The 17,846-nt window shown below is 38.5% G+C and overlaps 2 protein-coding genes across 2 annotated transcripts; both read left to right on the top strand.

Moving 5' to 3' along the window:
* The first annotated feature begins 783 nt into the window (after nt 1-783).
* Nucleotides 784-7,071, top strand: etfb (electron transfer flavoprotein subunit beta). The gene is made up of 7 exons (XM_074682651.1): nt 784-932; nt 2,307-2,465; nt 2,895-3,053; nt 3,177-3,239; nt 3,926-4,084; nt 4,272-4,485; nt 6,173-7,071. The coding sequence occupies exons 1-6, from the start codon at nt 879-881 to the stop codon at nt 4,440-4,442; spliced, it is 765 nt and encodes a 254-aa protein (XP_074538752.1). The 5' UTR covers nt 784-878; the 3' UTR covers nt 4,443-4,485; nt 6,173-7,071.
* Nucleotides 7,072-8,470: 1,399 nt separating this feature from the next.
* Nucleotides 8,471-15,696, top strand: vsig10l (V-set and immunoglobulin domain containing 10 like). Its single transcript, XM_074684321.1, has 12 exons — nt 8,471-8,593; nt 8,957-9,286; nt 9,924-10,196; nt 10,303-10,563; nt 11,258-11,503; nt 11,584-11,862; nt 12,818-12,910; nt 13,286-13,510; nt 13,587-13,706; nt 15,238-15,278; nt 15,385-15,480; nt 15,569-15,696. Exons 1-12 carry the CDS (start codon nt 8,521-8,523, stop codon nt 15,641-15,643), a joined length of 2,112 nt encoding a protein of 703 aa, XP_074540422.1. The 5' UTR covers nt 8,471-8,520; the 3' UTR covers nt 15,644-15,696.
* Nucleotides 15,697-17,846: the final 2,150 nt, after the last annotated feature.

Consider the following 17,846-nt stretch of genomic DNA (forward strand, 5'->3'; position numbering starts at 1 on the left):
ATGATCTGATATCAGTTTTACTTTTTGAAGGCTAAAATTGATAATAATAATAACAATAATTATTTTTATTTTCTAAATAGGTAGTCCCTTTTGGAAATGGTGGTAAACCTCAAAGGGTGCACACCAAAGAGGAAGTTTATAACAAACAAAATCAGGTTTCTTGACCCTGAAATCTTCAAAGCTTCCTATCTGGCTTCTTTTGAATTTTAACTCTTTTTTTTACAAATACAAAATGAGAAGAGTAAAAATGAGAAATATGAATTGAAAGCATAGAAAGATGACAAATTCGGGGAAAATATAGTATATAAAAAACGGAGCGAATTCAGAGATAAAAACAAAAAGAACATCAATCATATGTGTTCAACTTTGTTTTTACGCTGGATGTTAAGAGACTTTAGGTGACCTGAACAGATTTATGTCATCATGAACTTTCCCCTACTCCAGGCGGAACTGTTCTTCTGCAGTGTGTGTTTTTATCTGGTTTATCGGGAGCACCACATTATACTAAGGCAATTGTTACGTTGGACATTCTAGCGAATATACAGCCATGAATTACCAACCGTAGGTCTTAAAGGATGTTGACTGATTCACGCTCAAGCTCGTATTATCTTCATTTCTTTCCCCTCAGTTTTTGAACGGCTGAAATAACCACACCGGCTAAGCATACGATGAATTTAGCAACCACCAAAACCTGGGTACAGCCAATCAGAGCTAGGAGCGTTTATTTTCGTAAGCTTATGATTGGCTGTGACTGTGGGCGGTCCCCTTTCGGAGTCACTGTAAAATAATTCCGACCTCTCCTCCTTGGGTGAAGGTTCATTGCGGTGACTCTTTCACGTTAGCTGTCTGCCACTGTGGAGTAAAACGTCCCAGCCACGATGTCTGGCCGTGTTCTCGTTGGAGTTAAACGTGTCATTGACTATGCTGTCAAGGTAATAATGTCCTACTTTTGCTTGATTTTACATCTTCATTATAGTAAAGATTATTTTCTGTTCTTTCTTCACTTGACTTTCTGTGTTTTCTGCTAACTCACGTTAGCCTGCTGAAGCCAGCTGGCAGTGTCCAGGTAGCAAAGAAGCAGAAACTTGTTAACAGTTTATGCGTTTGACAAACATGAGTACAGCCTCAAGCAAAACTCGTATGTCCGGATGCAACGAAATAGCGCATTTAAATAGCTGTAAGCAACAATGCAATGTACACTTCGGCTGCTGGTCCGTTTTCAAGTTGTGTAACCTGGTGTCTGCCTCAACAATTGGTGACTCCTCTTAACTGTAAGCCCTAGGGGGTTTCAAACTCTCTAATACATGCCTGTAATACATAGTTACAGTCACCTGGTACGGTTTCCCCAAGAAGGCGCAAAACCAAAATCAATACCTTTTTGCAGCTGTTTCATGTAACAGCAAGAATACTCCTGTTCCAGCTGCCCGCAGCAGGATCTGTACAGGTTCAATTGTACCAAATTTTCTTTGGTCGTCTTATGTTTAGTCTTCTAAGATCATCATCCCACCCGTAATGTTTAATACATTGTATGTTTTGAAAGATACAAATACGCAGATTGTGGTTAATTTGCCGATTTGGTCATTAAAAGACAAGAATTCTAAACTGTGGGTTAGCGATCAGAAGTTATACCATACAAGTGGGAATCACAGGGTACCATGCAATATGATACTTGTTACTCTATACTCAGCCCAAGAAAACAATAGTATTAAGATATACTTGTCTGGGATATTTGCAAGTTATTCATATAACCTTATAGCAACATTGGGATGACTGTACAATAATTTAGGATCAATGCCACAGTGAGAATCGTGAAGTTAAGCATTGAGTCTGAGGGAAATCCTGTTGTAGTGCCATACATCAGCACATTTATAATGTTTTGTTTTCGATTGCATTTGCATCAAATAAATCTGAATGATTAGATGTTAGAGTGACCCTTACATTGGCAGAAGTGGATCTCTTCAATCATATACTCTTAAGTTTGTTTAAGAGAAATCTTGAACCTATAAAACTGACAAAAAATATCCACAAGTTAGGCTGATGGCCACATTAGGGAAGACTGGGGAAACTGGCACAGCGCTCTGACCTCAATAACACATATATTTCTGGAATATGATAGATTTTGGGCTCCGAGCCAGGCTTTATTTTCATCCCAAATTAGTACACTCTTGATGCTATGATAAAAGTCTGTCTGACTTCCTTTTTGAGTTCTTGTGTCTGATAGTTTGTCATTGCATCCAGGTGGTATGGATTGTTTTTCATCTGGCATCCCTGTAGTGACTCTCTTCCGTTGCCTCCTTCCTCCTCAGATTCGTGTGAAGCCGGACAACAGCAATGTGGTGACGGATGGAGTCAAGCACTCGATGAACCCCTTCTGTGAGATCGCAGTTGAAGAGGCGGTCAAGCTGAAGGAGAAGAAGTTAATTAAGGAGGTTGTGGCTGTCAGCTGTGGACCTCAGCAAGCTCAGGTGGGTGAGATGGGGCTAGACTCTGCATCCCAGTCTTTTTAATCAATGTCCTCCTGAAATACAGTTAAGTCTGGCAGGAGGCCTACTTTCTGATGAGCTCTTTCCAGGGGATTTGAATCTTCTCGCTGTCACTTTTGCTTGGACTTCAGCTTCATCTTGATTAGTTTTTTAGGGAAATGCTGCCAGGGTGTTGAATTAGTGTTGATATTGGGGCACAAATATTGACCATTATTAAATATAACTCATGGGACCTGGCTTGATCAGACATTGATGTTGGATAAAATTTTTGTGATTATATAATGAGGTAATATTAATGATATGTTGACTACATTGCTGTTACTGTTCTCCAGGATTTGAGAACAAATTGTGATCAGGACTTAGTTTTTCTTTCCCTGCCAGCTATTTGAGCGTTATCTTTCCCTCATTTAGGAGACCATCCGCACTGCCCTTGCCATGGGAGCAGATCGTGGCATCCATGTGCAAGTTACTGGGAAAGACTATGACACTTTGGGACCTCTGCAGGTTTCCAAAATCATGGCTGCTTTGGCTAAAAAAGAAGACGCTCAGCTTGTCATACTTGGCAAACAGGTAAAATTGACTGAAAGAGGAGATTTAGTTCACCCTCTCTCTTATTTAAAGTCAGATCATATTCCCTCCAAGTCTGATTTGTGGTTCAGATTCTCTTTCTATAACTTTGTGTTGCTTTTATAGGCCATTGATGATGACTGCAACCAGACAGGTCAGATGACAGCAGCCTTATTGGACTGGCCTCAGGTGAGCTCTATCTGTAATTCTGTAGTTCTGTAATTCTTAACAGTATTCTACCAGCCTGATCCAAAATAAAGAACATCCGGCTGTTGCTGTAAAGTGGATTCATTTGAATTAATTTGGTAGTGTCAGAAAAGTGACGTAGCAGCCCTGGTATCAGGCTGTGCTCCTGTCCTGGCAGCCTTATCAAAGTCAGCAGAGACCAGTTGAGGTCAGTGAGAGCTGCAGTGTTTCTGCACACAGGAGGAAAGCAGGGCAAAGGCTGCCCAGACAAGGGAAGCTCCTCTGGCTGGCCAACAGATGGAGCTCTTTAAAAAATCTGCTACGTCACAGTGAAAGAGATTGGACTGTCTGAAGCATATATTAAGCATTAAATCCAGACATTAAACCACCTGATTTCCATGTTTTTTTTTACTGAATTATCATGCTTACAATTACCACAGCCTGTCTTAGTTATGTCATTATAAAGGCTCTGCAGAGAATTTCAATGCTGTTACACAACCCAACCAGCAGGTAGAGCAAGTAGACAGTTTCATGACCTCAGATTACCCCACACCATCCTGCTCTATACACTGTGTGGAGTGAGGAATTATAATGTGTGAAACACTCTCTTCCCTTTCTAGGTTTAAAAATAGATCTTTATGTTGTCCCATTTTGTAGTTTGGTGATTTTGTGTTCTGTTTATGTTTCAGGGAACCTTTGCATCAGAAGTGGCATTAGAAGGAGACAAAGTTAAAGTGGTGAGAGAAATAGACGGTGGCCTGGAAACTATTAAGATCAGCACACCTGCAGTGATTACAGCAGACCTTCGACTCAATACCCCCAGATATGCCACCCTGCCTAATATTATGGTAGGTATCAGGAAGAAACAAGAATGACTCCTTTTTTATTAAGAACCTTTAAGAGGATCTACATAAATATTAGATTTAATATGCACCATTTTCACTTAGTGTTGGCTGAGCTACTTTGTTAAACAAGGCACTATCCCCACTGACAGTTCAGATACTATACTCTTGTTTTGTGTTGTCCTGCTTTCAGAAAGCCAAGAAGAAGAAGATCGCTAACATGAAGCCTGCAGACTTAGGGGTGGACCTCACATCACGAGTGGAGGTGTTGAGAGTGGACGAGCCTCCACAGAGACTGGCAGGAGTGAAGGTGGAGACAGTGGACGACCTGGTGGGCAAACTGAAAGATGCAGGGAGAGTATAGAGGCTTCAAGAGCTTACACAGGGAGTGCAGACTGAGCAGTGGGGTGAGTATCGTGTTTCTACCAATGAGCCTGATCACTGATCACAACTAAGAACAGATCTAACGTAATCTATATTTTCAATAAAGTGATACTCCGGGATGGCACAAGTTGGGTCCTATTGTAAGGTTTAGGGCAGAATTTACCCCTACAGTAGTGTTTTTGTGCAGCAGAAGCCCAGGGCGCTCGCACCAAAGACCCCCTCCCTGCTCCTCTGCCGGTTTCCTCTGCACTCAGACGGGGCCATATTTTACTTGACCAAAAACACAAATAAACAGACTCCCACCAAAAAAGTCTGATATCAGTCTGCATTCACGCTTTATTTAGAGAACTTCCAGTGAGCTACTTTCACACAAAAAACCAGAATCAGAATCAGAATCAGAATCACCTTTATTGGCCAAGTATTTTCAAGACTACAAGGAACTTGACTCCGGTTTAAACTGCACTCTCTCAGTACAAACGTGGATAGAATTACAAGAGTAGAAAAAAATAGAGTTTAAGTAGTAGGAAAGAATAATAATTATTACAATATTAAATAAAGAACTCTGCACAGAGTAAATACAAAATATATACACAATTTAAGTTAGGAAAATAGTGCACTGAATAAATGTCATAAAAATATGTGCAATTTGTAACAGGGAATGGAAGATGAATGTGCAATAGAAACAGAAACAGACAGACTGTGGCTGTACATGAGGTATGTGAGTTGTTTTATGTTAGGGTTAACTGTTCATCAGAGTGACGGCCTGGGGGAAGAAACTGTTCCTGTGTCTGGACGTCTTGACGCACATCCCTAAATAAAGCTCAAGTTCTCAACGTGTTTCTTCGTCCTGGCAGACTACCTGCATTTGTTTAGATCTGGCACGCCGCGCGCGCTGACTGATACACTAAGCAGCGAGCGTCTCATAGCCAGCTGTGGCTCTGCAGCGGAGGTAGTGCCGTTTTACAACACGATGAGAACTAGAGCCTTGTTTAGCAGTGTTTAGTGTGAAAGTAACGCGCTGTAAATTCTCTAAATAAAGCGTGAATGCAGACCGATATCAGATTTTTTCGGTGGGAGTCCGTTTATTTGTGTTTTTGGTCAAGTAAAAATTGGTCCCGTCTGAGTGCAGAGGAAACCGGCTGACGAGCAGGGAGGGGGTGTTTGGTGCGAGCACCCTGGGCTTCTGCTGCACAAAAACACTGCTATAGGGGTAATTTCTGCCCTAAACCTTGTGATAGGACCCAACTTGTTCCATCCTGGAGTATCACTTTAAACCAGTTGATCTATTATGTCAAGAAATACATTTTTAGGAGAGGATGCGTTGTGTTTACCAAATGATAAACTCTTTATTGTATATGAATAGGCACTTGGTGAAGTTTTCACAGAAGGTTTTTTAAGAAAAGTGGCTTTAAGTATTAAACCATACATGTTGTTGGATCTTGATGATGTGATACATTCCAGGCTGAGATTTTCCTGCAGCAAAGAAATGTCTTATCATGAGAGATAGAACTGCTACTGATAAATTTTACTGAATATTAATATGGTGATATCCTTTTTATCTCTGCCTCTTCATTGTGGGGAAAAAACTAATTAATTGCATTGACAAAGAGTATTGTGTGTCTTCTGAGCATGAAAGCAAAACTAATTAAAGATTTTAATTGCTGCTCTTGTCTTGAATTACATATCATACGTTCCTTTCTCTCTCTGCAGGACTCACTAATGAATATCTTGACTGTTTTACATAAGCACACCCTGGGGACTAGCTTATGTACTGGTGTGATCCCTCTGTTTGAGACTGTGGCTCCTGGGGATGTGCAGGAGGTACGAAAGAGGAGTACTGAAACACACTAAACTTCAGCAGACCCAGACAAACTCAAAGGATCATGTCATGTTCTATGTGCATTTTAATCTATAAGGTTTTTCACCTGTTTGATGAGCCACGAATCTAGATAACTTCAGCTTTCTGTATGCAGTAACTGAAGCCCAGAAACTTCCTAGTATTCATTCTTCTGTCTGTATTGCAGTGTACATTAGAGCCATCAGAACGGTGCATTCACTGACAGTTACAGCTGTTTAATCTTGTATATCTGTTGTCACACATGTTAAGAGGTGCAGGTTTTGTAAAGATATGTAAATATGGACCCAAACATGATGAGATGATTATGTTCTTCAAGATTAGAGTTAAATCTACTGAAAATTTGTATAGTTTGTGTAACTGGGTTTCAGTTCTGCCTACAGAGTTCAACCCCACTGTAAACGAGAAGGTGATCATTTATCAAAATGAACCATAAGCGCCTCAGTTCACTGTTGATTGTACAGAACTTTACAATGACAATAAAGCAGCCAGTCTTTTTCATATCTAAACACACCGTGACTGTTGTTTTGTGTGACAGTTTTAGAGAGGTTTAAATCAGCCATATTTCAAAGTTTGTTTACTGCTGTTAGTGTCAAATGGTGCTGTGCTGTAAAAAGAAGTGTTTTACATTAGGATGACATATATTAACATTTGTAAATCAGCAACTTTCAAAATGTCACCTACTCCGCCTGTGTTACAACCGTAAAGATAAATAAATACACCCTCTATTTATGTGGCACCATTATATAGTGGCACTTCTTTATTTACAGACGTGTTCAATACAGCAAATCCAATCCAATTTTCAACATGATAAAACTGTATTTATTAAACCCCCTTTTTTTCAACTGCAAGGGTTTCTAACTATGTTTCAAAGAGAGCCACATTTAATTTGTGGAAATGACTTTGTGCTCATACTGACATTTGTTTTACTCTTGAGGTGACATACTAATGCTCAGTTTGTTTACTATTCATTCTAATGATTTATCAGTCACTGTGGTCAAACATACTTGTGTCATCATTACAGACTTCTGAAATCAAACCTCACCTGTTCCGCTATAATCTCTTGATACCAGATGATAAGTGGTCAGTCTTCTGCAAGTTTTTTTTTTTTTTTTTTTTGACAAACTGTAAATAACAAACTCTAGAATGGGAATAAAGACAAACATTCTTCAAGACATTTAAAGGCACTTTAAACTCACATGGCAACAATTGTTGGTACATTCATATAAGGACACAACTCCACGAAACATTCAGATACCAACAATCTCTTCATGTTCTCATACAGTGACTTCACTTGCTGGTTTGTACAATGACACTAAATTACTCCAAAGTTCATTTTCGAAAAAAAAAAAAAAAATTATATATATATATATATATATATATATATATATATATATATATATATATATATATATATATATATATATATATATATATATATATGTGTGTATATATATATATATATATATATATATATATATATATATATATATATATATATATATATATATGGCCAAAAAATCAGATGCAATAGAGCAAGAAAACAAAAACATTTACCTTATTGTTCCAGGTTAGTCACTGACAAGAAAATTTCTTTAGCAGGAATTTATATAGACAAGAATAAGAAGAATTTGATCTTCTTTTAATCTTAATTTTAATACATAGACTGTTATTCGTTCTTTGTTTTATGATTCCTCCAGCTTTGAAACTTCTTTTTTTCTGACATTAAACACTCTCAAATGACAAGTTTCTTGACAGAAAACATGCGGGTGTGCTGACTAGATCACGTTGCTGCCTGCTTCCCCAAAACATCCAGTGACTTTAATTTTATCCAAATCAAATAATACTAATAAAAAAAGAAAACAGAAAAAAAAAACATGTTAGCGTATGCATTTAAATCATCTACCAGGAACCGAAACAGCTCATATTCAAAGTAGAATGTTAAACTAACCAGCGTCTCACGAAATATAAAGCAGGTACTGTTATGTGAAATAAGATGAGGGGCGCGGCGTCACGTGCAAGCACAGGTAAGCTGCTCGCGCCCTGCTGACAGATCGAGCTCGAGACCGAATTGGACAAGAAGCAGGCAGCACTGTGTCCCGTTCACGTGGAAAACATTTTCCTGGATTTGCTTTTTTATTTTTGGGGAAAGAAAATACCTTAGACGCCTGGAAAGTCGTGAATTCAGCGTCTGGATTGTAAAATGATGGAGGTGGACAAAACTCTGGGATTATTCGGAGGTTTTCTGTACATTTTGCTGAGCTGTACGTTTCAAGGTAAGAAGGCTTAACCTTAACCAAAAAAAAAAACTAAGAGTAAAGGTATCTTATTTTTAATATTTTTTAAATTATTTTCTTTTTTTTTTAGAGATACCATACATTTTAAAAATAAATTCCTGATAGCCTTGCAAATTTGTGAGTTTGCACTTTTCTTGTGATTTTCACTTTGAGTGTTAATGTCAAACCACTGCGATTCTTTGCTCATGTAAATTTCATCACACTTCTGTAAGAACACCATGTTAAACCATCACATTCCAGGATTTATTGCATGAACTCTTCAATAATGCGTCTCTTGGCCTTGGAGACCCATTTCACATGTAAGACTTAAGTGTCCCCTCCTTTCTTGTCTTCTCCCTGCAGGTACACACTGTGAGCTGGCTGTCTCTCCTACTGGCCCCACTCTGGTGAACACTGTAGCTGGCAGCAATGTGACTCTGGCTGTGTCCGTAAGCGGTGCCCCTGACCCAGCACTTGTCTGGTTAATGGGAAATTTACCTGTGGTCACGTGGACCCTGAATGCAGCTCTTCCCCCTGACATAGCTGAAAACAGAAGTGATGTGCTGAGGCTTGAGAAAGATGGATCCCTAATGTTTGTTAATGCACCAGTTGAATACACCAGTAACTACACAATTGAAGTGACAAAGTCAGGACTTGGAAAAGCCTCCATTGTTTTGGAACTGAGAGTATTTGGTGAGCATTCAAGATTCATCACAAGCAGTTTATCAATTAATAGAAAACAAATTTATTTGGCAACGTTGTGCTATTGAGTGGATTTAAGAATTAACCCTATAGAGTTGCAAGTTCATACAACACCTGCCTATAACAATAAAAATGAATACATTCTATTTATATATTCACCTGTAAAAGGTCCCTGTACAAAGCAGAGTTCAAAAATAACTTGTTAGATCTAAAGATCAACCAAAGCAGGATAAACTTCTCAGACATTTTAACACAACAGTACAAGAAATGACATAAAGAAGGTTAAAATGAACATTAACACACATTTGGTACAATGTACCTCAATTTTTTTTATTTTAATTTTTGAATCTACAATCAAAATCAACATGATTCAGGTAATATATCCTGTAAAAAATGATTTAAAAAATGGTATGGCACTGACAGAGTGTAAGTTTAGTAAAAGAAAACATAATGTAAGCACAATTTCTACCTATATTATATGTATTATCTAAAAAAAAAAAAATCTATTCTTGAATCAGAGTCAGACATTTCAGTGCAATTTTGGTAAATTTCAAAGTTATGTTTTGACAATATGACTCCATTTCTTGCATTCTCTTCTTCCATCATCTCAAAACCTCCCTCCTCACAGAAATTATCCAGAATGTGACTCTGAGCACGGAGCCTAATGTTGCCATTGAGGGAACTGAGCGTTTCACACTGCAGTTCAACATGGCACAAGGAGTCATCGAGCAGCAGATGTGGTTTTTCAATGATGTGGAGATAAAAACCAATTCACAATTCTTGATGGAACAAAGACGTCTTGTGATCTTCGAGTTGACTCGAAGAGATGCAGGACGGTATTCTGTGTCTCTGACAAACCCCTTCAGCAGTGTGACAGCTTACATTAACATAACTGTGCTGTGTAAGATCAATTTCATCCATTGAGATTCTAGTTCAGGCCACAAATTCTGTTTGTTTAACCTCCTCATCCATTTAAGAGTCTCTTCACTCTCTGTTGTTTGTTACAGATGGACCAGATGAGCCTGTTCTTGAGGCACATCCAGTGAAGCCTTTCTATGTCGCAGGAGAATCTTTGAATCTCTCCTGTAAGGCTGAAGGATTCCCTCAGCCCATCGTTCAGTGGGTCTTTGATGGTCAGAACATTTCTGACAAAGGAGTCCTCAATTTAACAAGTGTAAATACCACCCAGGGAGGCGTTTATACGTGCACACTGCTGAATAATCTGACTAAAAAACAGAGCCAAAAGAATTTTACTTTAAACGTTTACGGTAAGTGAAAAGCCATTTTTGTTTATTATCCTGTGTTGATTATTTTTGATTCTGTATTGAATTGCTTGACGTAATTTTATGGCCTCTTTATATTATAATGTGATGTGTTTGGCAACATTTTGTCATGATAGCCTATACCATATATAATATAAATGATACCAATTGATGTGCTAGATTTTTTGAAAGATGATGAGGGACTCTGACAGCTGAGCCAAAACAAGGCCTTTTTTTTCCAGAAGTGGCATTTTATAGTTTTATGAAAAGGTCATTATTCTACGAAAACACTTCAGATTGATGACTTGAATCTCACAACTAAAGCTGCAAAGGCACAATTTTGTAAATATAGAGTTCTAAGGGGAAAAAAAAAGATTTTTTGGAAAAAAGTCTGAAAAATGAAACAAAACTAGATTACTGGTTTATCATAACTACCAGTGGCCATAATAGTCCCTGTGAGGTTTGCATCGATAAATGTACTATGGGGCAGGGTTTTACTTATAGTTCTGTTAAGTTGATGCAAATCTCAACTCTCAAAAATATATATTTTTGAAAAAAGTTAACATCTTTTGGTCAAGATATTCTTTTACCATCTTTCACCTTCAAAACTTTTCTTTGAACTTAAGCATCAATGTCCTTACAGCTTTGAAAATTTCAGCTTTAGCTAAATGAATGTCCAACCTTTCTTATTCTTGGACAGAGAGACCATCCGGCAGCCCCCTGTGCTCCGTTTACTCAGTAAATAACAACACAGATTTGCAGTACCACTGCAGCTGGTTGGGAGGAACTCCAGAGGCCCAGCTTCATTTTCCCGCACTAAGCAGCAGCAGCAGTGGAGCAGGAACCTTCAGCCTGAACGTCACAGCCTCTGAAAGCCTCAACGGGAGACTCGTCACATGCACAGCAAACCATCCACTCAAGCAGAATGAGTGTAATATCACTGCAGGTGACTATTACTGTCAGAGTTTTCATCACTCAATTATGTCACGTCGCATGATTTCCTAAATAAAGCCCTTCTCTCTCCAGGTAGTCCTGTGGAGTTCCTGCCATTTATCAGAACCACAGTCGACCTTAAGGGCAAAATAGTGGTTACCATCCACTGCGTCAGCGAGGCGTCACCCAGCGCCGTAGTGTCATGGTCCAAAGGGAGTGAGACTGTAACCAACGGGACGGTGTACCAGATCAGCAGTAACACGACTGAGCTCCAGATTCGTGATTACAATGTCAGCAACTTCCTTCTGCAAAACTACACCTGCACCTGCAGCAACCCTCTGGGCAGCCAGAGGAGGGAAACTCACTTATTAGGTACATTTCCTTTTTCCATTAACATTAAGAAGAGATTGTATATGTCAGATTCTGGTTTGGGTAAGTTGGTGCCGTCATCACTTCTTCAACTCCCAGCCATGACCCTTTGCTGCATATCAGCTCCCACTGTTCGTTAAAAAAAACTTAACTGCGCATTGAAAGACAGTTTGCTTATTATGATTCAATGGTTCAGTGGGTGTTGGAATTAGCATCCAACATCAAGGTTTTAAAGTTTAAGAGCCTTATTTTCATAGTTGATTATAGTCCAAACTCACCCTGTTGCAACATTTAAATAAAGCTTCACAAATAAATTGATCAGTAATATAAAACGGGCGACATTGAGAGTTAATAAATGTATTTACTGGTGTAACAGGCATAAAAATGCCCTCTTTTTCCTTTAAAAAAAAACTGTGATCAGTTTTGTTTGAGGCTGGGGCTTTCTGTACAGCATGAACAAATTTGCATTTTGTGGTTAAAAGTTAAGATGAGTCAACAAGACTTTATAGAACTCAGCAGACTTATTTCCCCTGAAAATTTGGCAGAATGTTTCTTTTATCTTTTACTGATTATGTCCTCAGGTAAAAACTCAGAGTAGGCGCTCTGATCTTAAATACCAGCTCCCACTTTTCTCCCTTTACTCTCCCTTTAAATGTGAATAATGAACTTTATTCATGATTTTACATTGCTCTTGATCCAAAAACTTGTGGTTAAAGCAGCCCCAGCACAGCACAGTGAATGTTTTTGCCATCCTTTAACCACTGTAACCATCCTGCTGCCTTTAGCTTTTAATTGTCAGCACTACTCGCATTACTAGAGCTACAGGAAACAAAGGGCCCTCAGACAGAGTTAAGTAATACCTGATTTTTTTTTTTTTTTTCAAACAAGGCTCTCCAGTCTCAGTCCCCCTATCCTACTCTCTTGATCTCCCCCTTCCTCACAATCCTTCTCTTTCCAGGACCCTCCATCTCAGGTTTCAGTTTGTTCCCTGATCAAGATGGAACCATCGTCACGTTGACCTGGGAGGTCCCGCCAACCTCTATTGTTTCAGGTAAAACAATCTTTGACTCCAGGAAGGAGGTGCACATCTTCAAACATCACATGTAGAACCGAACCGTCTTGTTTTGTTTTTGTACGCCTCAGCAGAAGTCCCCTGGGAAGAATGCCGACAGTGTTGAATATAGAAACTCAACTTAGGAGATAGGGGTGTAAACATTGTGTAATGTGTGAAGCCTCTTACCGAGAAGGGTTGTGTTATTGTACAAAATACTCGGAGGGAAAAACACTGAAACGCAAACACTAGTTTCTGTTTCTGTTTTCTCCCTGTTAGTCCATTTTCACATCAATAAACAAGTCTGCTGCTCTGATTGCTGCTGCTCCTGATTAGTACCACTGCTCTTTAACCTTGTATTTTGTTTGTTTAAAGGTTTTGACATCGAGATGAAAGGCCCAGACCTCCAGAGCAGAAATCATATTGACACCGAAGCTAAAAAAAGCTCGAATACATTTAAGATCATCCAGACAAAACCTGGCAATGCTCGTAGTACGGACGTCCTCTACCTCAATCCAAAGAGGACATACCAGTTCCGGGTCATCCCCAAAGCTGGAACAACTAAAGGAGAGCCAACAGAAGTTCTCAGGACTGGTCCAGGTACAGATCACTCTCACATTTTAAAAAGGTGATTTCTGATAGTAGTAAAAACATCTGTTTGTCCTGGTGATATCAGGTGAGGGGCTCAGTGGGCCGGCTATTGCAGGAATTGCAGCTGGAATCCCCTGCAGCCTCATTTTCCTGCTCCTATTGGCCGGCTTCATCTATCTCTGTGTCTACTGCTACAAGAACAGAAGTGAGTGAAATACATTCTTGTTTAATCAGTAAACGTAGATTTATACGGCGTTAAATCCCAACAAATGCTACATCATGACACTCTGCATAGAAAATGTCAAAACTTCCTTTGTGGGCCAACCTCAGCTTCTTTTTTTCTAACTTTTACAACCCGTGTTTGATTTTGTTGGTATTTTTTCAATAATGGAAAGGAACATTAATCACACAGAAGAAACAACATTTAAAACAAGTCCTCTCCATTGTTACACAAAGCCAACATGATTCCTAAACAAAGAGAGCAATATTTGTAACAGTGATGTCCTAGTTGATACTGAAATATCGATACTTCTGATGACAGCTCTCTGTGCTTGAAAATCGATAATTTTGCTTAAGTCGTTTGAGGTCATGTAAATCATTAGGAAGGAACACAGTAAGAAGTAACCAAACTGTTGAAAATGTATTTGAATGATACGGTGAGACCTGCTATTTCTTCTGCCTGGGTAAGTTAGTGCATCTGCTCGCTGTTCAGTCAGTCACTCAGGCAGTCAGGTCATTAAATAAGTACAACAAGTACATGCTTCACTAAATAGCTGCATGAGTTCACCTGGAGTAATAATATGCATTTAAAAGAGGTAATCTCACATAAGCTACAAAAAAACCCTAGATTTATTCAGGTTAGGTTATTAAATTTCACTGAACAATTGCAATAAAACACTGCTATACTGTAAAAGTTGGATAAAAAATAACATTTAATCTAAAAAATATATCTTGTCTCATTTGCTTTAACTGTTCAATAAATAATTCAAAATTTTGGTATTGACAAACTAATGAAATATTGTACTTGTTGCAATGACAAATAAAGTTCTATTCTATTCTATTGTATTCTATTCTATTGTATTCTAAATGTACTTTTTATTCTTTTTTTTTTTTAGATTTACCAGACACATTACGTGTATTTACAAAAAGTATCGGTATCGGTTCAGTATCACCAATACCAGCCTTAATTTTACTCAGTATTGGACTGGGAATGAAGTTGGTGGTATAGCACACCACTAATAATTTCTAAAAATATTCCTTGGATATATTTTGTTTGTTGTTGAGCTGCAGTGATCCGATTAAATTTGAGGGGCAATTAGTAAAGAAAGAAGAGCCAGGACACGTTAGCTCTGCTTGGTGATGTTGGAGTTGGTAGATGAGGTGGTAGGACAAAACCAGTATTCACTTATGTTACATATTACAGGCATGTCTCAGAGCACGAGCTGTGAGGAACACTAAACAGATTCTGGACTTAACTACATTTACAAAGTTTGCCTGTTGTCACGTTTCAAACAATAATGCCATCTAACTTAACAAATCTGTCATGTCGTGGCTTTGCATCCTTTAAATTGTTGTCTTGAGCAAAGGGAAGTAGAGTAAAAAGAAGATCTGATCTTTGTTCATTTTCTTCAAATCAAATGGATGTCAAAGTCCCATCTTTCCGACTTCCAAGTCCAAGTTGTCTTTTCCCACTTCAGCAGTCAAATTCTTGACATTTTTTTTTTTTTTAATTCAAGATCCACAGATAAGATATCCTGGTTCCAGGGCAACTGAGAAGGTATGACTCATTTTGCTGCCCTCATCTATATGGTCTCAATTCCAACATATTTGCAGTCATCACAATGTCACGTCTGCTTGTTTTACTGTATTTTTGCAACCTTCAGGCAATAAAAATCCAAACTACTACAACTCATCACAACCAGCAGAAAGGAGGGCTGAAAGGAGCTCCTCCGGTTTACAGCTCCAATAAATCACATCTGGTAATCTCTCAAACTATACATAACTCAGAAAATAGGTTATTTTGATAATGAACAGATTATAAAGCTGCTTGTTTGTGCTTTCTTTCAGAGTCCCTCAGAAAGATCAGTGACTCCTCCCTCCTTTGTCCCTCCATTGCCTGTCAGAGTCGCTACAACTGTCTAAAATGTGCTTCTGTGTGTGTACTATTTAGAGTTGTATATTTTATTTTAAATGTAAGAGATTTTTTCTATATTTTTCTATACCACACTTAACTAAAATAAGGTTTGCTTTAATGTATTTATTCTTTTGGAATTTGACATTTCTACCACTTAATAATAATTCACAAATGGAAACTGTGTTACTTTGTGAAGTTAATTGTTCACAATAAATCAAAGTTTAAATCATTTTCTCAGTGTCTGTCAGAGGTCCTTGTGATTCCTTTAAAATACATTGGTGGTGTTGCACTCTTTGACCTCAAGGGTGCAGCAGAGAAAACATGACAGAGGGCCCTCGATGAAAAGAGGAAAGAAAAAAGGTCATGTAGGGGGCTTTTCCAACTGAGTGAACTCAAAGGAAAGCTGTACCTTGTTGTCCTTTCAGTCTCTTTCATCTCATTCTTCTGCAGAGGAAAAATTCAGAAATGTGAACACTTAGCACTTATTTTGATCAAGCTGAATCAAACTGAATTTATGCTTGATATTCTGATGATTATGCTTTGGAGGTAGATGCAGATGAAAAATGATACATCACTTTTTCGTCCTTTCACTGGATGCAGTTAGCCAAGAGCTGCCTGAAGCACAGGTTTACCTGAGACAGAATTATTTATAATCACATCCCATCCCATCACATGTTTACCTTTGGTGTATTTAGCAGATTAAGAACTGTCAGATCTGACCATCATGGTGAGCTGTTGTCCTTACACTTGTCCAGCAGATGGTGCTGTTGCATTTCATTTTTGATAAGTGGTCAGGACAGAGGAAATAGGTTTTGTTTCTGACAAGCAACCCAGAAAAAAAAGATACAACTCTTTTTTCCCTCAGCCTTTAAAAGAGATTCATCACGGTAAGAAACTAGAGGGCATAGGGCTAGTTATACAACCTTAGCTGCTGATTTATGATTAACCTTAAGGAGAATCACTTCACTTAACAAGGAAAAGTTTGAACACAACAGGAAAATAGATTTTGATTAATTGCAGAGGTTGAAAAAGAAAGTTAATTTTCCTGTTAAAAGTTGAACCTTCTACTATGAGGAAGTGTGTCAATCACCATGAAATGAGGAAGCTCAAATGCCATTTGAGTAAGGTGTGAAATTGCACTTGAAGTGTTGACCACCCCTGAAAGAAAAAAAAAAAGTGGTACAACAGAAATGTATCTGTGAAATCCTGTACTGTTCTAATTAAGATATTTTCTGCGTCAGTGAAGTGTTTTTTCCTGCTAAATGATAGTGGGTTTTTCAACCACTTACCAGGTTCTTGCCACACTACGGCACAAAATAACCAGTGGGAACAAATCAGCAGTTTCTCTATCTTACAAGACCGGACAGTCACTGTCTGTTTTCACATTAAAAACCACATTCAAGCCTCCGAATACTCACCACGTCTGCATGCAATAGTGCAGCCAGACAGTGCAATCAACCTGTCTGAGTCTGAACCTGTCTGAAAAATTCTCAAATGGTATTTGATGAGTAGAGGTGGCTACAAGTGCAGCTATCCTGAAATAATATGTCAGATCTTATTATGCATATGAGAAGTAAATATGTTGTTTTTGCTGTTTTTAATCATTAAATTCATTCCACCACACCACATTCAAGCTAAACCAAACACCTTAAAGAGGGCAGAAAAAAAAAACAATGTCATATGGCTTTGGATTAAGCCCTAGAGTTCCACTAGAGGGAATACTATCCACATGACAGGCCTGCACACCTCATATTAAACAAGTGACTGTTTGGTTTACTCTATGTACGGTGCCAAGAGTTTTTCTTTCTTTTTCTTTTTTTTTTCTTGCCAACATGCAGGTGTCAATGTCTGATGTGTCTAAACAGACAATGCGGAGACACGACACATTCAACCACAACCATGCCAGTGTCACTTTGCAACGGTCAAACTTCTCATGAACAGCCCGCTGTGGGAAGTCTTGATTACACAAATAAGGAAGGTGAACTAATGGCTTCCCAAAGATTACATGTGCAAATAGCAACCAGATGAGAAGTGTGTGTAACTTCTCAAGTGTTGACGCAAACACTGAATACTCAAAAAGGTTCCTGTTACGAATGTCACACCAAATGCATTCACATATAAACAGGTGTCTGGCTTTAAATAAACATTCAGTTTAGTTGGTGACACATGCACTGTTGTGTAATATTTGTTCCTCATGAAGCATCAAACGGT

The sequence above is a fragment of the Halichoeres trimaculatus genome, unplaced genomic scaffold, assembly GCF_033239565.1.
Source record: "Halichoeres trimaculatus isolate MK-OKI-2021-1 unplaced genomic scaffold, fHalTri1.1 fHalTri1_scaffold_12, whole genome shotgun sequence".
In the NCBI taxonomy this organism is placed as follows: Eukaryota; Metazoa; Chordata; class Actinopteri; order Labriformes; family Labridae; genus Halichoeres; species Halichoeres trimaculatus.

Excerpts from the sequence above, each read along its gene's own strand:
- vsig10l (XM_074684321.1), top strand. The coding sequence starts at position 8,521 with ATGATGGAGGTGGACAAAACTCTGGGATTATTCGGAGGTTTTCTGTAC. Across the intron at positions 10,197-10,302 it reads CATTAACATAACTGTGCTGT|ATGGACCAGATGAGCCTGTT; the intron begins GTAAGATCAATT and ends TGTTTGTTACAG. Across the intron at positions 11,504-11,583 it reads TGAGTGTAATATCACTGCAG|GTAGTCCTGTGGAGTTCCTG; the intron begins GTGACTATTACT and ends TTCTCTCTCCAG.
- etfb (XM_074682651.1), top strand. The coding sequence starts at position 879 with ATGTCTGGCCGTGTTCTCGTTGGAGTTAAACGTGTCATTGACTATGCT. Across the intron at positions 933-2,306 it reads TCATTGACTATGCTGTCAAG|ATTCGTGTGAAGCCGGACAA; the intron begins GTAATAATGTCC and ends CTTCCTCCTCAG. Across the intron at positions 2,466-2,894 it reads GTGGACCTCAGCAAGCTCAG|GAGACCATCCGCACTGCCCT; the intron begins GTGGGTGAGATG and ends TCCCTCATTTAG.